The sequence below is a fragment of the Carassius gibelio genome, chromosome B15 (genome assembly GCF_023724105.1).
Source record: "Carassius gibelio isolate Cgi1373 ecotype wild population from Czech Republic chromosome B15, carGib1.2-hapl.c, whole genome shotgun sequence".
Lineage (NCBI taxonomy): Eukaryota > Metazoa > Chordata > Actinopteri > Cypriniformes > Cyprinidae > Carassius > Carassius gibelio.
The window spans coordinates 24,170,431-24,194,438 of NC_068410.1; the positions used below are offsets into that span (position 1 = coordinate 24,170,431).

Below are 24,008 nucleotides of genomic sequence, written 5' to 3' on the forward strand. Positions count from 1 at the left end.
TATGTTCATGATTTCTGTAAATACCAATCTATCAAAAATCAGTTCCCTTTCATCCACAAGAGGTCACTGTGTACCATCAAGCGGAGGCGATACTGTGAGTCCTTTATCCAACGTGGTGCCTTTATTATACTGTAATAACTAAATCTAAAGAATCTAAAATGGTTCACAGAGAGTTTTCAGAAGACTTGATACAATAATTAAAATACTACAAACGTGTACAAATTTGTTCGGTTTGGAGTTTTAAAGGTTTAAAAAACTGTGTTTTGAAACGGACTAAAGCTAATCAAATAATTCACAACTAAATCTCACAGGACTTTATTATAATTACACAAAACGTATTCGCAAATACACACACACACACACACGTACAAATATTGCGATTGCTAAGTGTTAATATGCTTCATTGCATCATTCCACGTGTTTGTGTTCACTTTATATAATTCTTTTGGAATGTTTTCATTGGAGTGAAACAGAACACATACACCAATGTTAAATGCTGTGCCGATTATATGGAGTAAGAACTGCTTTTAAATGGTGAAACACTTGTGGACAAATAGTTTTGTCATGCTTCCTCAAGACATGTTTATTTGCTCTATTGCGCAACTCGTTCGCTTTATTACGTTTGAACCCTCGGGAGGGACGGCCAATAGTCTGAGGAGCCAACAATGTAGCTCAATAACAATACCCCACCCTCATCTCTGAAAACCTGATAGCTTCACCTGATGATAACAGAGCCATGAACGAGCCGCGTGCACCCGCAGACCAGCAGAACCGGTTCACGCGCCTCTCCGCGCGTCACCATCCATCACTGTTACTGCACTTCACAAACAAAACGAGCAGACAAACATGCTGGAAGTGTGTTTTAATATAAACAAATCTTTAACAACATACACAACATCTACTTTGGTGGTTTTTATAAGTTTTAAAATACATCTTATCAGTTATTACGAAATTAAGGCTGTTAATTTCACACCATTCCACACAAACATCTGTATTGAAAATACAAGTGTTCCCTCTTTATATTTACAACATCATTAACTTGAACAGGACATGACAACATTGATCATCCTTTGCATGACTACCAAAGAAATGCTCATATTTCACAGTGATAAAATCAAGTTTAAGTCACACAAAGTCTTTGAGATTTGAACGCAGAATCTTTTTTAGAGTCCCACTTGAATTGTTTCATTTATTACCATTTATAGTTATAAAAGTTTTCTCTTTGGGAAAGAGATTCCCGTTACAGAAAAGCTCTTAAGGCAACCCTGAAAAAAATATAAATATTCACCTTAACTTTTCAAACCTGTATTATTTTCTTCATTTAAAAACCAAAAGGAGATATTACGACGATGTTCAAGCTTCTAAACAGAAAGCTTGGATGGTGATTTAAACTACCAAGCTCTACAAAAAAAACACAAATGCATCATACATTTATTGTAATAGTCGATCTGATTTGTATGCTATATTCCAAGTCTTCCAAATCCCTTCGGCCTCAGCTTTAAAATCCCATTAGCAGTCACATATTTTACCATTTCCCATACGTTACTGGTCACAAAACATGACTTAAAGACGTCAATCCTGCTGCAAGGCATCTAATGGCACCCGTTTTATAATTTAATTTTTCTGTGGAGACTAACAGTATATAATAGAGAGAATATGTGACTGGAATGACATTAGGGTGAGTAAATGTCAAAACGATTGTTTTTAAGTGAATTTTTCATGTAAGGTACTGATTAAAAAAAAAGTGGTGCCAGTGAACACTAACATTCCTGCTCATCCACGCGGCCTAAAGATAGCACTAGTCGATGCTAACTGAATCTGAATAGCTGGAGGGAAGGGAGGCAGGCCTTCACTCGTCCTGTGACCTGCGAGGCACTGGTGAAGTGTTGAAGCATGTTCACCTGATATCTCCTCCCCAGATCAGTCTAAAGTGCTGCTAATGGAAGAAATCTAGCGCAGACCGTGCTGAAACAACACCTCCACTGATCATTCACAGCACTGAGTCCCGCTGCTGCCGAGGGAGCGAATGACTGTCCTGCCAGAGAGCACACGCAATGAGCCAACAGCACGGAGGAGGCCTCTGCCTAAACCAGATCAGATCAGATATTCATAATCAAAACCATCCATCAGGAAGGGCTTCGGACCGAGAGGCAGCTGTATATGAAATTCCCATAAAAGCAGTCCCATACTTCTGTGGAGCCCCACACATGATATGTGGACAAGATCATATTCACTGTGGCCACAAATGAAGAACAAGGTCGCAAAATAACAAATTAGCACTCAAATGAGGGAACCAATTAGTATGTCACAAATTACTAAAATAAGCCAATTAATTAGTATGACATTGGCACGATTTAATAAAAGAGGCAACGTGGCCACAAAAGACTAGAAAAGGGAACAAATAACTACAACATGACCATTATTTACTAAAAAGATAATTTAGAAACAGTCAGATTTGACTAAAAAGAGTTGACGAATTAATACATGCTTGTTGCACGATTACGTGCAATTTACTAAAAAGTGGTACAATGTCGCTACAATTTATTTAAACGAGAACTAATGGTCCTAAAATTTACTAAAATGAGAATTAATTAGCATGATGTGGCTACAATTAAATAAAACGAGGGAATGAATTTGTGCTAAAATTTAGAACTGTTTAATTAAAAACAAAAAACAAATGTAGTAGTAAAATGGACTAAAATAAGGGAACAAATGAGTACAACATGACCACAATTTACTAGGAAGAGGAAACGATTAAGTACAACATGGTCAAAACACAGTAATGAATTAGTATGTGGCCACACTGAAATAAATGCATAAAACGTACACATTATTTTCCTTGCATATCATGTGTGGGGCTACGTATACCTCACACCGAAAAAACTGAAAACTGAAGTTCATCTGTTGGATCATTCTGGTTGTTCTGCATTAAAACATTTTCTTGACAGTCGTTTTTGATTGGGACACAGTCTTCATGAGATTGATCAAGTTGTAATGAAGACCACACCTTTGTCTCTCTAGATGATCTGCATTCGCTCATGTGAGATGAATCAACAGACTCGAGATCTGACGAGACTTGTTTGGCAAGTCTCATTCCTGTACATTTCACAGCGTCAGTCTGGATGATGGTGTAGAGCTAACCCAAGATCCAGCATTTGGGGTTTAAAAAGAAAGGGGAATGAGAACTGAATCAGGTGTGTGACGAGCACCAGGGCAGTGCATTGTGGGGCACTTCCAGAAGATGCCGTCTGTGTGTGATCATACAATCCTTTCATTGTTTACTAATGTGGGAAATGGCAGAAACAGGCATTTATGTTGCGCTGAATTGTGTCAACAAACATGTGACATAATCCCATGATCAAAAATAAAGCTTCCTCTTTAAAACATCTAGAAGGCACACTTTGAAGAATCAAATCTGAAACTGAATCCAGTAGTTATTGCTCAGAAATCTGCATATCTTATGCGCGATCGTTTAAAGTGCCGCAAGAGAATTGTGCGAGTATGAAAGGCCACCTGAAAGCTCTCTACAGTATCCTGTGAGACAGCGGTGATGGGTCCTGTGGTTCAGGATCTGAACACGTGCACAGCTCGCACCACGTACTGCCGGCAGATCGGACACTCGCTCATGCGCTTGCCGCACTTTGTGCACGTGACCATGTGTCCGCACTCCAGAAGAACACAGTCGATGGGCGAGTCCATACAGATCTTACACAGGTTCTCCTCCACGGCCGGCCCAGGTCCGGCGTCTGTACAGAAAACATTGCATGAAAAACACACAACTAAAGAGTGCAAGTGTGTGAATATCATGACATTTTGGTCGACATTAAAAATGCAGTTTATAACCTTCACTTAAAAGCATCTTTTTAAATGAATTTTGATATTTTTTGGATGGGTTAAAGGGGTCATTTGATGCAATTTCAAATTTACCTTTCTCTCTGTAGTGTTACAAGCTGTTCGTAAACAGATAAGGTCCTTAAAGTTGCAAAGACTAAAGTTTCAAAGCCAAAGAGATAATCTTTATAAAAGTTAGACTTGTCTACTCCCTCCTAAACAGCTCTTTTAAACACGCCCCCACACGTCTACATCACTGTGTAGGAAGATTTGCATAACAGCGCCCAAATGTTCACTCAAAGGAATGCACTGTAAGTCGCTTTGGATAAAATCATCTGCTAATGCATACTTTTAATTTAATTTAATTGACATTTTTTTTATTTAATTTGTTGAAAATGGTATTAAAGGTTTTCTAAACATTATTAAACCAACATGAAAACCAATTATATTTCTATATATAAATGACTGATAAAATTATTCATAGCTTCACAGTAAAATGACATAAACCTTGACTTGAAATTAAATGAACACTTAAAATATTAAATGAAGTCATAAGAAATCAACCCACCTGTACCTTCTGTGGCATTAGACACTGTAAAAATGAAATACAGTTTATGTTAATGTACAGAAATAATACATTCAACTTTTATATTTAGACATACTTCAGAAAATGTGATCAATGTTTGCCCAAGCCACTAACTGCAAAACCTCGTTACCCTTTAAAAATATCCCAAATCTGCAGGTTACACTGGAAAACCAGCACAAACCAAACTATAAAAACGAGACATCTGTGTCTCAGAGCTGAGCGGAGCTTCATTCTCACGCTGACGCATCTGATCACACCAAACTCTTTACCCATGTTCTGCAGGTCCTTCTGGTCGTGGTACAGACGCGTCACTCTCTCCATCAGCTCCCATTTCTCACAGCAGCCCTTATAGTCCACGAAGTTCCTGGCCAGGATCTCCTTCAGCTGCCGGACGCTCAGATCCTCGATGTCCTCCACTGAGCGGAGGTCAGAGAGAGACGCCCGTCGCCCCGGAGCCAGCACTTCCTCCGAGTCTGAGGACTGACACAGAGAAAGACAGCATGCAAACATCTGTTTATCTCGGCCTGACAGGTAAAGGATCTCTTGGCATCCCAAATGCATGCAAACATCCCTCCCCTGAGAGACTTCAGAGAACAAGAAGCTGCCAAATCAAGGACAAACGCTAGAAAATGAAAGTGTATCATTTATACTTTCACTTTTGCTGATTTAGAACAAGGTTTAACCCCAACCACAAAGCAATCCAGAGATGAGTAAAAAGCCAAATTAGTTTAGCTGTCAAGTCTGTCAGACCTAACCACAAACTGACACAATGAGCAGAAAGATGAGACATGCAAAGATAGACGCAGGAGATTAGAAAACACACAGATGAATCGATTAATGCAAGGCAGTGTGAGGACAGTGTGTGACTCCACATATACTGCTGTTATGTCAACAATATACAGTATGCTAATGCTAGGCTAATGTTTAATCAAAACGACGTAACTCAATCTTCTGGTGAAAATGACACTCCTCTGTTGACTGCAGCAGAAGGTAATTATATGTGAAAATGTTGGATATCAATCTACTAAATCACACCATATTCATTCATCCACGCCAGAGGACAACCGGTCGTCCGACTGAGGCTGTTTTTTTTCTTTCTTCATTGCTTTCACCTGATGGAGTTTGGGTTCCTGGGCACTGTCGCCTTTGGCTCGCTTAGCTGGGCTTTAAAAGTCTCTTTAATATTCAGCATCATTATTGATCTGACGGCACTGAAACTATCAGATGGGAATGAAACTTGAACTGACTTTGTTTCCTATTACATATTTGTAGAACTGAATGGAATCAACCTGAACTGACTAGAGCTGCGCGGAAACAATAGGAACTGTATAAAGCACTATAGAAATAAAAGTGATTTGGTTTCTCCAGTCATTTAGTCCAGACCCCAACAATCGACTGCAAGCACACATTCAGTTTTAACCTCATTGATGGGTAAAATCAAATCCCAGTCCCTTTTTTTTCTCTAGATAATCCATTATTCACAACAAGATTTGTTGCTACTTCCATTAACTGTGACTTTTCACACTAGTACTAGTCACCCCATACATGAAAGATCAGTTGATCTGATTGGCTTCATTCACTGGGAATGGATTTACCCACATCTTTACCTAGTTACAAGTAGGGATGCACGATCATGATTTTTTTTTTTTAAGCAACAAACAAGAAAGAAGGAAAGTGTGCATAAACAAGATGTTTATTTGGTATTTAATAGGCCATACTTGCTTTTGGCTATTGAAAACAATAACGAGGTAATAATTCACATCTATATTGTTTTACTTGAGCCAATGAAAAATACATAACTATTGTCTCAAGTAAAAAATATAGATGTGAATCATTACCCTAACATTTTTTTAATTGGATGAATGAAACACTTTTTCTCAGTGTGCTACAGCAGGTGATTTTTAAATCAAATTAAGTCTATGTATTTTTAAGGTAAATTTTAAATAATAATCCTATACAGAACTGACGTTTACTTTTGGCTTTTCAAACGTGTATGCAAGTTTTACTATAAAAAAAAATCAGTTTTGTCAGTTTAGTCTATCGTTTCTCATCCAACACGTGAGAAGTGGAGCTGAACATCGCTTCACTGTCTCTGCTTGTGTAGGGACAGGTACAGCGCAGGGAAAGGCTCTTATTTTGTGCGTCAGTACACCAGCTGCTGTTCACTTCCTGCTATCTGTGCCTCAGACGTGTAGCTCAAGCCAAAACCGTCCGGTTCTGATTTATGGCCGGTCAACCGGTGCATCTAGACAGAGTCTTCATTTATGCATGAACTATCACTTTAAGACGTGAAAAGAGTAAAACAGACTTTCTAAGAAGCAGTGATTCATCCCAGGCTGCAGCCAAGCTCTTTCCCACGCTCACAGCACCCACATGGAAGCAGAAGACATTCTTTAAACTCCGGAGAACGCCATAAATCATCTTTTCATTGCAGAAGAACGAGAGAGAGATTCATAAGCACTGTGAAGTGCGCCAGGTCACTGTTCTGTCCCCTGACCCATTTAATGCCCCAGAGAGCGTAGCAGCAAGCAGAAGAGGAGAGGTGAGGAGTTTCAGGAGGTACCTGTGACTCCTGCTCCACCTGCAGCTCAGCATCCATCTCGCTTTCAGCTGTCGCCTCAGCCAAGCTCTAAGGGTCAAAGGTCACAGCCAACACAGTTCAACACAGCTGTGCTTCCCATCAAACTCATTTAAGTGAAGTGACATTCAGCCAAGTATGGTGACCCATACTCAGAATTTGTGCTCTGCATTTAACCCATCCGAAATGCACACACACAGAGCAGTGAACACACACACACACACACTGTGAGCACACACCCGGAGCAGTGGGCAGCCATTTATGCTGCGGCGCCCGGGGAGCAGTTGGGGGTTCGATGCCTTGCTCAAGGGCACCTAAGTCGTGGTATTGAAGGTGGAGAGAGAACTGTACATGCACTCTCCCCACCCACAATTCCGTCCGGCCCGAGACTAGAACCCACAACCCTTCGATTGGGAGTCCAACCCTCTAACCATTAGGCCACGACTTCCCCATAAAAAAATGGCAATCCCCAAAAAGGGAAAGCACACCGTTCCTGGAGTTCCTACATTTAATATGTAGTCCCCGGATGGGGGACGTATCAGATATTAAACTGATAAGAACAGATACTACACTTGATCTTAGCCAAAAGGCCGAGAAGCGATTTTAAGTCACAACAGTGTTCTTAAGTGTCTGTGTCATTTTAAATCGGGATGGGGCCTGATACTGATCTCCTGTCCTCGTACTCGTAAAAACACTCGCGCACTTCTGTTGTTGATCTCTGATGTTCACTCACTTAGCACACGCATTTGGATTAAAACTAAATCATACAAAAAGACAATTTATAGGGGCATTGATTATAAACATGATTTATTTTCAACCTTAGGCAAACCTGACTTATGTCGAGAGTGAATCTAGCAGTCTGTGTAATGCGCTGGGCAGGATGATGGCTAAAGGTTGCTTGAATAAGTATTGATGTGGAAATACTGTCAGACAGCTGAATGAATCATTTTCGGTTGATTGTAATCCATTACATATCTATCAAAGTTATCTAACATTATCAAGATGAATTTGTTCTGACACAGCTCAACTATGAGTTATTGTTATATTTTATTACAATCTTCTAAACTATAGCGAATAAACTGTGATAATGTGAAATGTTGAAGGTGTCTGAATGCATTTTGGTTTGACTGTATCTGTTTAATAAATGAAGTTAACCAGCTAACATCATACAAACACGTTTGGGTCCTGTGTCCAATATAAAAAAAAAAATTACAAATGCAATAAAAATATCGGTATCTGTACTCCGTATCGCCAAGTCCAAAAAAAAATAAAAGTATCGAGTGAGTACTGAAAAAAGTGCTTTCGGTGCATCCCTAATTTTAAAGCTGTGCTGTACTGTGCTGTGTGAACCAAACCGGGAAGTGAAGCACATGCAAGCGGCTGTGCATACAGATGAATTCATAAGTTCAGTTCAAAAACAGATGGTTTAAAAAAAATAATAATAATAAAAAAAAAATACATTGAGCAGCAAAAACGGTTTTCAAGATTTAGTAATAATAAAATAAGTTTTTTTTTTTTAATCAAATCAGCATATTAGAATGATTTCAGAAGGATCATGTGACACTGAAGACTGGAGTAATGATGCTGAAAATAAAACTTTGATCACAAGAGACTACGTTTTACAATATATTCACATTAGTAGAGTGTTAACGTGATTATTTTTTACAATTTAATTCACACTCAAATTTTCCACTAGGCATTTAAAATATTAGAGTTAACGCAGGGGCGGAGCTAAGTTTGTCCACATGGCGTTCATTGAGAGACAGAACATCTTTAAAAAACATAAAACAGGATACATTTTAGATGTGCACTCTACTTCGCTTCAGCGGCAGGCACAGGTCAAACAAGCACAGAAAACAGTACAGGTGACAAGGAGCTTCATTAGAGCAGTGAACTGCAGTCAGATGAGACGTCGTCAGGACATTATGTCAGTAAACATTTGTTTTCCGGTCGGGTCAGTCGTTATACTGCGCTCATAACATGTACTCTTCAGTTGCATGCACAAATATGGCAGCGTGCACTGTAGCCTGTATCATTTAATAAGCTTCAGAAATCCTGTTCACCAGTGGCAGCTCTTAAAGTAATAGCAGCCTAATAACCTAATAACACAGCTGCTGTGAGGCCTGTTAATCAAAGAACAAAAAAAGATGCTTTTGAAGCTTTAATTATTCATCTATATTATACATACACACACACACACACACACAAGGTAAGGTTTCCTAACCTCTGACCAGTAGTGTAATTACAAGAGTTATTATTATTATTTTACCTGTCCATCTTCTGTTGCTGGAGTCTGAGGCCCCAGTTCTGTTGTGCCGTTGTTGGTCGACGGGCTGATGGTTATGACTGGAGCGCTAGGCTCCTGTGTGGTCACTGTGGGTGGAGGAATGTGTGTGTCAGATGTAGGCGTCTGCTGGCCGAGAACCAGCTCGACCAGCTCCTCTTTCTCACGGCACATCTGCGTGGAGATCTCGTGCAGGTGGAGGTAGTCTCTCAGATCCTTCACCTTGAGCTTCATCAGCTCGGCGCGCTCAAACACGATGCCCCGGAAACGCTGGCAGGTGTGGCACATCCGCGGCTGGAGCTCCTGCTGCGTGGAGCAGCGGCTGCAGTAGTTCTTCTTGCAGTCCATGCACACGTGCTGCAGTGAATAATGTGAGGGTGAAAGCCAGGTTAAGACTGGAACACTATTTCTAAACTTACTTAAGTAGTATTTAACACAGTTAAGAACACTGCATTTTGCAATTGACAAGGACATTAATAATAAGAATAATAATTCACAGGATGTAAGAACTGGGTCAAAAGCTACACTCATTCGAAGCACATCCTCTGTTTACAACATTATGTCTGATAAACAATGAGCTGCACTGTTTCTTCAGGAAATATTAACACAACAGAACTCAAGTGTAGTGTTCTGGAAGTCACAATGCCATTCAGTCAGAGCTGCGGAGAAACACACTACACGTGATTACGGCTGTAGCTATCGAATATTTTAGTAATCGAGTATTCTACCAAAAATTCCATCGATTAATCAAGTAATTGGATAAAATGTGTTTTTGCTTAATTATATTGACGCATTATTGAATATCTGATGGGTAGGATTGGGCAGCAGTGGCTCAGTGGTTCATGTAGGTTGTCTACAAACCGGAAGGTTGGTGGTTCAATCCCCGGCTCCACCTGAGAATGTGAGGCAAATTGTAAAGCGCTTTGGATGGCCATGTGGTCTGTTGAAAGTGCTACATAAATGCAGTCCATTTACCATTAAATGTCAGGACACCGGACTTTTATTTTGACGGGTTGACGTACCTTTACAGCTCTGTGTATGTGATGTGATGCTAGTTTTACTCAAATCAAAAGGTCAAATTCTCATGAAGTGAGTCTCAGAGCAGTTCTGGAGATGTTTTTCATTTGTTCACGTCATTAGTGAGACAGCAAACGCTGAAATCACCGCGAGCGTCACGCGCTTCACGCGCTTGTTAATAAAGGAAGTCGCGCTTCTGCTCCATTCATTAACAGAGAAATGCAGAACATGCAGGATTCATATTTAAACAGACTGTCCCGGCTTAATATTTACAGATATTAGCTCATCTCGTGATTTGATGCAAGTACAATGACCTATTTTTGATTAATTCATTCAAAATTTGGCAAAATTCTGCACCATTACGCGTTAAACTGTAAATTCTGTTTTTATAACTGGATTCCGTGATTCCCTCTGCGTTTTCTGCATCGCGGATATCATAGGACCCTAGTTGTGGTATGCCAGCTCTATCTTGCAATGGACACACGCCATGACGTTCTCTTTACGTTTGCCCGCGCCCTCAAATCAAAACACTGCTGACTCCTTGCAGTTTGCGATTTCGGATGCAGCGCCTGTGTCTCCTTCAGCTTTGTGGGTGACGTAAACGCATTGTGTCACATAAAAAAATCATTGCGAAAGAACCTGACCTGAGATTTAAAATAAATTAAAAGAGATCATTTTTTTTTAATCGAGTTACTCGAGAAATCGTTTCAGCCCTACACGTGGTATAATTTCCTTCCACTCACTGATACTTTACTGCCTAAAATCCACATTCATGTCAAATAAATCATTCTCATTCAGTATTCACATGTGAAAACTAACCAGGAAAGAGATGTGAGGATTTGGGGAGAAAAATGAAAGTCTCTTGCATTCCAGGCAATTTAATTCATTTTTTTATATTGTAAATTAAATCGGAAGAGCTGGCCACAAATTCACTGTATATGTTGTCTTTTTCATTTACTTAAAGCAGAATACAAAGGAAACATTAAAGTAATCAGGAGGTAAATAATGCAGCGGGCTGAAAAGAGCTATTCTAAAAGCTAGATATTGATGTTATATCATGTCACATTAATAAACCAACGGCAATTTTATGCTACTAACTTCTGAAACTGCCCATTCAGTCAAAATGATGGATAAGGATTTTTTCAGCACAAACTTATGATTTGAAATGATTTAAGGCATTTTGAGTGGAACTTCCCCAAACCAGAGGTGCCTCCCACAATTTAAAATGCAGTAGATAAAAGGTGGACACAACAAACACCTCCCCAGGTGGTAAACACGGCCCTTAACGATGACTGGTGAAGTGTGTTTTGGTGCTCAGTTCGATCCACTCTAACAGCGTTTCTGTTCTCAAATCCAATACTGCACCTTTAAGGCCATGACACAAGATCGCCAAACTTCTGCTGTCACCAAGCATCAGTTAGCCTAGTTTTGAACGTAGTTTTGAAGTTTTAGCCTAGGTGAAATATTTTGTGAGGTCTAACACATCTCTGTAGACGCAACCCATCAATGCAATTACAGCTTCATTTATAGGAAACTCTTTTCATTACCAAATTACTGGTGAAGCGTTACACCACCAACAATTTGAGGTGAAATCCTCAAACAGAGATAAAATAAATACCATTAATTTTTCTCAAAAATAGGGGAATTTATTTTTAATTTCAAAAAAGTTAATTTAAAAGTTAATTTAATTCAACTCAAATTGTGAAACTCGAGTATTAAATAAATCACAATACACTGGGTGAGTTGGCCAATCAGAACAGAAAACGACTGTTTGAGAGAGACAGGGCATAGAGGACCTACAGTAACGTACAGTATTGGAAAAATACTGTGTCAACAATCTGTTACAGCAAATACACAAAATAATGATCTTTAAAAAAGCATCATATGACCCCTATTTGAAAATACCTTTTTTAGCTTTAAACCAAAGTTTGTAATGTTGTGATTCACCCATAGCTGCTTGGTTTAGTCAACAGCTTATAATGCATCACGGGATGAGAAGGTTTCAAATCAGTTGTTGTAATACTGAAGAATTAAAATAGCTGGTTTGGTTCAAGGCTTGGAAACCTTTTTGCTTTTTCTTTTGTATTATTGAAGAAAGAATAAGCTTCTGCTGAAAAAGAAAAACCTGGGTGGTCACTACTGAGCTCTGTTCAGATAACAATACTAGATGTCCTAGCCACTACTAAGTCTACTAACAGCTTGTGTTCAAACATCAAAACCTTCCAATCTCATATCTTCAAACAAATCTTTTCAGGAAACCAGATCCCGGTGTGTGTCTGCTCTTACGTAAGCGGTGTGTGCAGGAATTCCATGAATGTGGCGTGACAGTGCACTACAGCAAAGAAGTGCTACAATGGCTGAGACATCGATATGCATCGTCGTACTGTCATTCGAGCTACAGTTTACAAAGTGCATTCTGGATAATTCACGCTGGATGAGGACGCTCACACAATGAGTCCAGTCTCTCACTCAAAATGTAAAACAAGAGGTTGTACGGCATATATATATATATATATATATATATATATATATATATATATATATATATATATATATATATATATATATATATATATATATATATATATATATATATATACACACACATATATTTTATTTATATACCCGATCTGCAGAAAATGCCAGGATCAAAGCCAATACCGATCCTGAGTATCAGATCGATGCATCCCTAGAAAATATAGTAATTATACCATAAATGCATATAATTAAAGTCCACTGTGTTTCCCAGTCAACACATAGGCTAGGTTTAAAGGCAGTAGAGCTGAATGTTTTTGTCTATGGTAAAGTTTTAATTTTGCCACTTGCTTGAGCAACTTCATATATGAATCTAGAAGTAAATGCAAAAGTAAAAAGCATTGAATTATGCATTTCTTATATTTATTGCATTTATACACGCCTATGAAAGACTGTATTACTGCACTGTGTAGAAAAAGAATCACGATGCTAATAAAAGCAATTTTTTTACTAACAATGTTTGGATTTGATATCAAATAATGGATAAATGTTGTGTTTGTAGTAAAGAGCCACGGATCAGTTCTTCTGCACTGTTTACACACCACACATAGACTTCATATGAGAACGTGTCAACCTGGTGCAACACTCCCTCAATACAGCTCATGAAATCAGGCTTGTGCTGTGTGTACGCTATAGTGCAACAGTTGAACAACACGATCCAGTATGTTTTGCTATTAAAATGTTCATATCGGTGCATCCCTAATTTCCAATGTTAACTAGTATTTTACAGTATTTTACTTAAAACATTTTAACTAATCATAAATAAGAACAGGAATCATTTTTATAAACTCTCTTTGGGGCAACTATCCCCTCAAAGACTTCATAATCAAATGAATTTCCATGACCTTAACAGTCAATGTGTGATTAAATAAGGATCCATAAAAGTAAAACAATTCACATACAAACTGATTCTCTTTCATTATATAAATATCCATTTTCCAGGTCAACATCATTTTACAATTCCCTGTTATTTCCAATGTTTCCATGACCATGTGAGACGTACTACAACACTAAACTTAGATAAAATGTCATTCACAAGTGCTTGACCTCATCATTTTGTACTAACATCTGTATAAAATTGATTACCTTTCTGGTGTGGCTGTCGAAGCGACCTCCACAGGCCTTGCATGTTGGTTCTGGAGCGAGAGGAGATGGGTAACTGCTGAAGCCCGAGTTGGTGAAGGCCTGGTGACGTGTGCTGCTTCTGGTGTCGTCCACGGTGGAGTCATCCAGACAGAGCCAGCCGCAGCAGCTGGCCCACATGCTCCACACCTACTGCAAGAGCTGGAGAAAGAAACAGACTCTTAGATTACAGCCAACCACACCACTAATTCAATCAACCCAATCTTCAAATACAATCAAACCACCTTAGTCTGCGAAGACAAAGGATGTGCTTTCTCAAAAAGTAGATTGGTCTGCTCAAATCAATACCCTCGGAAGTGAATTAGCACTAGCAGCATGAACAAGTTCTTCCAGCATGAGTCAGGACGGCCGGCAAGCTCTCAGCTGGAGTCATTTGGCTGAAGAAGTAGGACTTCCATCATTTATTCAAAGGCCCAGAGCGTCTAAACCACAGGAGCTGTGCAATACTCCTACTAGGATGACACTTTATCCTTCTCTCGCTCACACACACACACACACACACACTCCCTATCTCACTCACAGCCAAATAAAGGCTGGCTGATCCAGTAGCACTACCATGGTTACACCTCTCAAAGTTTGGTCACGGTGTTTGAATGAGCTGATAAGATGAATCATTCAGGATGGTAAAACAGCAGACGTGGGTAACTCCCTCCATACACCACTGACCAAAGGAGATATATAGATATAGATATAGAAATTAAAAACCTGTATGACATATCAGTATAGCATTCACACGATACACTAGAGTTATTGTTAACATTAGAGCAAAACTGACACCTCTTTTTTGCATAATTGTGCAATGTTTAATTTAAAGACACATTCTTCAGAATGGTTTTGGTAATCTGCTGGGGCTCTAAACCTGCATCAGTTTGAAGTCTAGCCATTAAAATGTTCCAAAGTCGCTCTCAAACAGACATTTGCTGGTGTTGGAAATACAATATACTGTGATAACGAACATGGACAGTATTGTAATCATAGGCACCTCAAAAAAGGGTGACCATTCTAGATTTATTTTCTAATTATTTCACAATAGTTTTTTCTCCATCAACTGGTTAAAACGCTGGTTGTGGTGGTGCATGGTTTTCTGTTTCTGACACTTTCATGCCCATCATGGAGAAGAAAGGAAGTCAAACAGTATTTTCATGTTCTTTATTCACAATGGTGCTCATTAAACAACACCTAATACTTGAGGACTTCATATTTAATTCTAAACATATGTTTACACTCGCACATTTCAATCTGGACTAAAACATATCAGTCCAAAAAAAGATATTGGTTTAAAATGTTCTGGTTCTTTGTTATTGTTCTTCACAGCTGCATTCTTTTGCACTTTAATCTGTATTTATTAAAATATATATATATATAGTGTTTTATCTAACTGTACTTAAACATTCTGTTTTTTTTGTTATCTGAAAAAGAAATAAAAATGATTGGCCTACTTGTTTTTAAGAGGACACCAGTTTTCCACCTGTTTTTGTAATGCATTTCATTACCATGATAATGCGGTATACACATTTCAGCAATGATTGTTTCAAAACAACATCAAGACCTTCAGTTGCATTCATTTGCCATCTCAGTCTAATCATCTTCAGAGTGCGGACCGCAAACGGCAGACTGAAAGTCAAGCGTGAACAGTGTTGATGCAAATTAGAAAACAAATGAGTTAAATCACGTGATTGTGTTTTCATGACCAAAACCTTGCCAGGTACTCATGTCCTTCTCTAAATTTGGAAATAATGGCCAATGAAGAGAGAATATTACAGAATATTACTTTGGGGACATGCTGCAATGCTCTTTCGTGATTGTAAAAAAAAATGTCATGCTTAAAAACATCAAGAATCATAAAAAGACTACAAATAAAGCCAAGGGAGATGTCAAATAACAAGGAAGTCAAGACACCCAGCAGGACTGGCCGGACTCCCCTGTGGCTCTCTATTCATGGCCTACAGTGCCATTACACACAGATACTGTCATGTGACCCGGCGAGATTCTCCTGGCACTGAAGGAGCAAGCAATCAGGTTGAGTTCTGCCTCAAAAAGCAACAATGCCCAAAGAAAGAGACTAGCTAACAGTAGGGCCCTGTTACTCTGAGAAAATAATCTCCCTTAGAGCTACATCCCAAACCGTTCTGATCAGCCTAATAGATGCTTTAGGCCTGGTTCACACGGGACGATTTTAAAATTGTCCGCCGATTTGCCCAACCTGAGAGACCCCACACACGGCGATAAAAAAAATCACGGGTCTAACAGTTTTGGTCGTTCTACGTCAACCAGACTCTGCTACTTCACTTTGCTTCGTAGACAGAGTCTGGAATGGCATAATAGAGAAGCGTTTTCTCTCTCGCTAGGGGGCGCTTGTCTGAAGTTTAAAATCATTGGTTACCCGTAAGCCAATCAGATACGTTTGGTTATGACGTATGTTATTCACCTGTACAGCCGCATCGAAGCACAGACATCATGCATCGAACTCAAATCTATGATTGAACTTCCACTGTAAACCTGTTGTAAACACATGATGATGCGAGCGAAATACCGGAGTGAACATGGCTGTAAACGACTTTTGCAGTTTGAAAAAGAGTTGAATGTTCTCCATAACAGAGCGAATTGCATCCCGTGTCTCGTTTCCCATTTCCGCGGTCGTTTCGGTTATCGATTTCTCTAACCTACAATGTAAAACTCGGCACTTAGCATCTACGTCACGGCTCTCAGCCCGCCCTCTGTTCGTTGATTGGCCCGGCTGTTTCCAGACCGGTGACAAACAGAAAGCTCTGACGCTGTATCAGACTGTGTACAGAAGCGAAATGAAATTGAGCGGAATAAGGAAGTCTGACGTAGTCAGGCTAGTGGTGTGCAGCCATACGGCAATATCAACACATCACACACGAACCGATTTGACTCCCGAGCATTCCCAGGTCAGACGGGAAATCTCGCAAAATCCCTCGAGATCAAACGTGACTTCAGAGTAAACAATCATGGCGGACGAAGAGGATGCAGTGGCCATAGTTTGTGCTTTGTTTTTAACGGAAAAAAAAACAAAAAAAAAACAAGAAAAGGCAATGGTCAAGGAGGTGGAGACAACGCGAGCATGGACTATACCTGCTACATCACGATATGGAGGAAAGTTGTTTTATCTCATAGAAATGTTGTTACGTACTACACAGATTAATAACCGTTGAAATAAACGTTCATATATTCGTTTCCATGTACTCTGGTGGACTGCAGTTGTGGATGTAGTTATGCCCATCGACTTTATATGCATTTGTTATATTTGTTTTATTATATACGCCGGCTGTTTTAAATTTTTTTCCCGGTACTTACTTCCTCACTGCCTCATCACCTCGCTTTCTGATTGGCTACACGCCACAGTCTGCGTGATTGTTTGTCCTCGGGGGACACCACACACGAGAAGAAATCGGGCCAAATAAATCCAACATGTTGGATATCCCCGATTTGAGACGGAGCGGTCCCGACGTTCTTCCGAGCAGAGGAGAGCAGTCTTAACACACCACACACGGCAGGAATATTTGATCAGATTATTTTACGATAATCAGAGCATCCTAAGATTGTCGGAAGGGGTGAATCGGGGCTAAAATCGGCCTAATTATCCTGCCGTGTGAACCAGCCTTTACAGAACCTCCACGATGACAAGAAAACAGAGGTCAAGAGGTGCCACTCAAGTAAAACAGTCATTTTGCTTAAACCTCAGATACTCGCAAGCTTACACATCTTGAGAGACTTACTGGTTTTGACACTCATGAGAGTCTAAGAGAGCAGGATATGTGGGCTTTACTTGCCACAACAACAAACTAGTTTCCTGTTTGTTTGTTGCACCACAATTACTTATTTTAAGACAAAGACTGTTAAATAATAATGTTTTAATTATTAGCTCAGGATGGTTATACCACCATAGTATCTTTGACAAATAAATAAAAAGATATACCCATCTACATTTTCCAAATCTCTTGCTCTATGAAGGGTTGAAGGGATCCTAAGGCAAGTAAATAAATGTCTACAATTAATTGTAATATATATATATATAAACGGTGTCTGTCATAATTAGTTTTTATGAAAGATTTATGCACATTTCTGTTGTAAAAAGAGAAACACTGTGCAGAAGTATTATTTGCTGTTGTATGTGTGTGTCCGAAGCTGCAGCTGTTGTATGACACGTGTTCCAAAAAAAAAAAAAAAAGGTTGTTAGGTCGAAGGTCGTTAAAATCAATTTCCTATTTTCATTTTCGAAACTTTTGTTGGTTGATTCATGCAATAGATTTTCAAACATAAAGTGACAGTCGACACGGTCACGGTTTAGACTACCGTATTTTCTGGACTATATGTCGCACTTTTTTTCATAGTTTGGCTGGTCCTGCGACTTATAGTCAGGTACGACTTATTTAGAAAAAATGTATTTGACATGAACCAAGAGAAATGAACCAAGAGAAAACATTACCGTCTCCAGCCGTGAGAGGGCGCTCTATGCTGCTCAGTTCTCCTGTAGCCTACACTGAAAACATAAAGCCCCCTCTGGCGGCTGGAAACGGTGATGTTTTCTCTTGGTTCTAAATAAATGCGACTTATAGTCCAGTGCCACTTATAGTCCGAAAAATACGGTAGGCGGGAGAAGGGATGGGAAAATACAATTTTTCCAGAACTTCGTGCCAAGTTAAAGTGGTGTTGAGCTGTTTTAATGAATGTTTTAGATGTATTATGGTGCCCGAACCCGTATGACTTTGAACAGTGACCGCGAACATTTTGTTTACTGCAGCCGGAGCTATCTTTACCAAGTGCGAACCGTTGACTCTGACAATGAATAAGAGTATGAGACGAAGCGAACGCACAGGCCATAGTGTGACATCTGTTAACCAATAGTGTAAACATAGATGACGTCACAGGGTTTTTTAAAGAAAGAACATAGCCTTCGTTTGTTTGTAGGCCTAGGCAATTTATATATTTACAATACTAACTAAAATATAATTAATTTTATTGCTTTTGTATTAGTTGTTTGAAGAGTAAAAAAGAAAAATTGGTCAGTCTTAACTAGGGGTGTTCACAGATTATCGAACATTTGAATATTCATTCTGCTGTAATTATTCGATAAATAAAAATGATATTTGAATTTCGCTATATTTTTGCTTGCCATAAAAAAAATTCCACAATAAAACCTAATTCGGTCACTTTCTGTGATTCTCCACGGCATATTTGAAGATGCAAGCAAAACATAATGAATGAATAAGAACTGCGGTCTTCTACAGTACTTCAAATATGCCGTGGAGAATCACAGAAAGTGACCGAATTCAAGAACATTGTTGCGGCATCTCTCAAGCAACGAATAAACACCGCTAACTTGGAGAATGCAGGGAAAACTCTGCCCTAGATCCCCGGCACAAACATCTCGGGTAAGAAACATCTCGAGAGGTAAGAAAAAATTTTTTTTTGAACATTATCAGAGCATTTTCCTTGATGCGAGTCCAGCTGAGACGAGAGGGAACAGTTCTTGCTGGAGCCATGTATTCCAGCAGATGAGGATCCCATTCAGTGGTGAAACGAAAACAAAACTTCACAAAACTTAGTCTCTTAACACACCGTTATTTGTGAGTCCCTCCAACGTCTGTGCCGTCAAAGCGTGTTTTTTCTGTCTTATTGTTAACAGACTAAGGAGCCAACTTTCCCCCGATCATGTTTACATGCCCGTGTTTCTTAACAAGAACATGCAAAACAATAGAAAAAAAAGCAAAAAAGATTTGCTGACAGTTTAAAAGTTAAATGTGGGCTACGTTCTGTACAATAGCCTAATTGCTCCAGGCCGCTTTACGTTTTTTCGTTGTTCACTTTTTTTTTTTTTATCTGTAATTTTTCTTTGTTTGCACACATTGTTAAAGGTTTTCAGCTACAAAACACGATGTGTAATGTTCAAGCTTATTGTAAGCTTGTTCAAAAATGACAGAAACAATACATTTTGCTGAAAAATAACGTTTGTCTCAAACTTAGTTTAAATAAACGAATATTTGAATTTGTTTTTTGTGAGCTCAAATATTCGAATATGATATTTGTTGAAAATGCCTATCCCTAGTCAGTCTTAACGCAAATGTACAACCGGCAAGTCGGTCGGACTAAAAGCAAATAAATAAATTTGAGTCAGTCCTAAATTGACAGGGTCGGGCGGGTTACGGCAAACAAGAATATTTTTAAGCAGGGCCTAACAAAAATTAGGAGTTTATGGAGGCAAAACTCAGTTAATAGTGTGTTCCCTAATCTAAAGTGTTACCCATTTGACTAATAAGTTTTATTTTGAAATAAAATTGACAGAGCTCAGATTTTATTTCAAAAGTAACAACGTACAAAATGTATTGTGCTTACTGGATGGAAGATGAACTAGAACAATGCTTGTGTAGTTGTTAACAGCAAATTCTTGGGATTTAAGATATTGGCTCATCAAAACAAAAACTGATTAAAATCTAAAGCATCAACCAAGCCCTCATATACCAAATATTCCTTCTTTTTTAATCGATCATTGGATCTAACCACCAAAAGGATTTCTTCCATTTTTATACAGGAAACCAAAACTTGCATTCAGGTAAAAAAAAAAAAAAAGGAAGAAAGAAAGATCCCCACAACAAAAACCATCCAATTCAGATTAGTTGGCGTCAGCAAACATTGCAGCACGTGCAAAGTTCACAACAACAATTGCTCTCACAGCCCTCACTGACCAGCTGACTGTAATAAAATACCCCAGCCCAAACGCTCCCTAGAAACACACCAACAATAGCTGCACTGTGACTACACGACACACACCGAGAGCGATCTCTCAACAGCAGGAGGACACTCGTGAAGCCTGCACTGACTGCTGACAGACAGGTCATGTGCCTGAAGGGAAACTATCTGAAATATGGAAAGCATCTGAAGGTAATACGACTGCAGGTCTATGCAAACGGGTGTACATGTCACACAGACTTACTGGGAAATGTGTTCACGTATCACTATTGTTTGCTTTTGAATAGAATGTTTAAATACGGTTAATAGAATGTTGAATCTGGGTTTAGATCTTTATTTGCACAAGAGTTTAACAGTCCTTACAGGTTCAGCACCCGAGAGAGCCGCCCCGTAAGTAACCAACCACTAAACAACCCAAGGCTTACCAGCAGCGCTGCTACAGAAGCTACAACAAACTCCATTTGCATTTTCTGAGGGAAATACCAACGCATGCAAAGCAGAAATATGAGGGTCACATGGACGCCACGAGGAAAAAAGAGCTGGTTAACATCATCATCATCATCATGACATCACACTTCCCAAATTTTGAATGGCACAAAATTATAGATATTTTAAAATTCTGGTTTAAAACACGTGCCAAGTTCTTAGAATGTAATCATTTTTTTCTTATTTTTTTATGCTGATTTTAACTCTGAATAACTCTACAGAAAGTTTTGATTTAATGATTTTAAAATTTAATGTTGTGTGAGATTAAAATGTAATCCAGTAAAATAGTGTAATAAATATTTTTTATTTTAGACCTTGAATACATGTTCACTTTTTAAGTGCCATCTTTACAAATATCATGAATTATCAATTTATATAATTTATATTATTAATAAACATTATTGTCTTTTGAGGAGTCAAACTATTTTCTATGACATTTAAAAACTTCAACTAATCTATCCATGTAAAAATAAAAAATAAAATAAAAAGGTCGTTAACTGATATTTGTAAAGTTTAAGCCTCTATGATACAATTTCCAATTTTATTTTTTTATTTTGGCAGAAAAAAAATTCTAAAATATTATGAAGCTGTGAGCAGCATGTTCGTTTTTTGGCTTTAAGAAACCACAAAATATTATGCCAAACTTTGTTTTTTTTTTTTTAAGAATTTCATTGTTTGAATGAGACTTTTTTTTCTTATGATATCAGGACACGGATATGACTCCACCCAGACACATTTCACGTCATACTCTTGGAAAAATACCTAAATTAACTTTTCAGCCATTAAAAAAAAAAGTTAATCATGTTTCAAATGAATGTGTGTGTTCAGGTAACTGAATGTATGAATGCCACTGTAATTTTATTCTTAGGATAAAAGTGTGTGGGTTTAACTATTGTTCTCACCTTGAAAATGAGTCCGTGACTTGTAAAGTTTGAGGTTCAGATACAGACAGACATTGACATCTATAAAGAGAAACCAAACACAGTCACACATCTCTGAGGAACATTCACTGCTTCTGCTGTTAAAACACATTCTCCTCTGACTGAGGATCTGGACATTACTCTGCACAAAAACTTCGCAATTCAGCGCTCACACAATGACCTGGAAACCTCAAACATCCGTGTATCAGATCACTTCCTGATAAAACTTCCTGTTAAAGACAGGAAAACCTGTGTTCACTAAGACCAATCGTGTAAAACGAGTCATAATTACTACAGAACTGATATTATACAGTAAGTTAAATACACAGGCTTAGCATTGTTTTAGGATTCTATAAAGTTATACATGTAGCCCTTTAAAGCGTTGTGTCAGGATTAAATAAACATAGTTTACAGCAAAGCCAACATTAATAAAGTGTCAGCATATTACAGACTAGAATAGTGTCAAACTTTTGAAGTTTCACAGATGATGTAATGTCATCATATAATGGCGTAACTTAGTTTAACAACTAACTTACATTGACAAAGCTAAGCCGTTTTAAACACTAAAGAGTTATATCCCTGTGAGGGAAAGTAAAGACTGCAGAGTTTGTGTAATTTCTTACGTTACTCTCCGTCTTCAGTCGTGAGGACGATATTAAACTTAACGTTACCTCGGACGAAGCGAACCGCATGTGTCCAAAACTCCGAACTGATCGATAATCCTCACCGATCAAATGAAGACTGTCACAAAAAATAGTCCGCTTTTAGCTTTATGGTTGAACTTTGACAAAGTCGCACACTTCGGATGTTTCGGTTTGTGAGGTAACGTTACTAGAGTCGTTAACAGGAGCGTGTGGCCGCGAGCACGTCAAGTTCAAAACACGAGAACGCGCACGTCCAACGTCAACGCGTTTGACGCACTCATCGAGTTTACGAACTACTGGCCATAAAATAATCCAAATGAAACATACATTAAATATAATAATATAGTATGATATGTAATAATGAGTATAATGTGGTTATTTTTGCTACTTTTCTGTAAAAAAAAAAAAAAAAAAAAAAAGTTAAAATAAATATTAAACTTCCTCTACGAAGCACTTGGCGGCTCAGAAACAAAATAGTTTCACTAATTTTTGTCTTTATTGAAGATACTGGGACATTACAACGTATAATGCTTTAAATACAGCATCAGGAAACGTTACCTACCTCTTAAATCCCGGTCAATCTCAACCTCCTGTGATTGGTCCATTCTGACCAGCGTTGAGAAAAGTAACACCTGTCACATGATCACCCTGCACCAGCTGTGGTCTGTAGTCATTCACGTCTAAATAACGATAACCAAATCGTTTATTTCAATTTAATCTTCAACATTGTAGCTTACCCACTGGCCAGTCTTAAATGCATTAATTTTAGATACATAATAAAAATATTAAAGGAACTCAAAGGCTATCATAATAGTTTCACGGTCTTAGAACAATACTTTTTATTTTTCATTATAGCCTAGATATTTCCAATATCCCAAATACTTTACGTCTTGATTTGCCATATTACAACACTATCAGTTATTTAACTACAAGGTTATTATTATTATATTTATTTCTTTTGACGGTAAGCCAAAAGCACAAGCTTCAGTAACTTACGCCATTATAAAGACATGACTAGTCATCTTAATTTTTTATTTTTGTGTGTGTGTGTAAATAATCAGCTTATCAACTGAAATGTTTGAGAACAACCTGAGCAAACTGATGGAAGTATTTTATGTCCTTTCATATAAATTTTTTAAATTACAAAACGAGTTACTGAATGGTACAAAAATAGTCTGTAATTTAAACAACCCATTAAAGGAAACGTTCATTCCCGAGCTCATTGTATAGACTGGTAATTTTCTATGATCTGAAAAACATAATTAGGATCAGA

General features: G+C 38.4%; 1 protein-coding gene and 1 pseudogene across 3 annotated transcripts; both read right to left on the bottom strand.

Moving 5' to 3' along the window:
• Positions 1-847: 847 nt before the first annotated feature.
• Positions 848-22,980, bottom strand: rffl (ring finger and FYVE-like domain containing E3 ubiquitin protein ligase). Of its 3 annotated transcripts, XM_052575988.1 has the most exons (8): positions 22,763-22,980; positions 22,074-22,133; positions 13,918-14,115; positions 9,265-9,636; positions 6,981-7,046; positions 4,687-4,897; positions 4,400-4,423; positions 848-3,746 (listed from the first exon to the last, which is right to left on the bottom strand). In XM_052575988.1, the coding sequence occupies exons 3-8, from the start codon at positions 14,092-14,094 to the stop codon at positions 3,565-3,567; spliced, it is 1,032 nt and encodes a 343-aa protein (XP_052431948.1). In that variant the 5' UTR covers positions 14,095-14,115; positions 22,074-22,133; positions 22,763-22,980; the 3' UTR covers positions 848-3,564. The 3 variants fall into 3 exon arrangements, with proteins under 3 accessions (XP_052431948.1, XP_052431949.1, XP_052431950.1); XM_052575989.1 differs by lacking the exon at positions 22,074-22,133; XM_052575990.1 differs by lacking the exon at positions 6,981-7,046 and having other exon boundaries at positions 22,763-22,979.
• LOC127973194 (uncharacterized) lies at positions 7,490-7,597 on the bottom strand (annotated as a pseudogene).
• Positions 22,981-24,008: the final 1,028 nt, after the last annotated feature.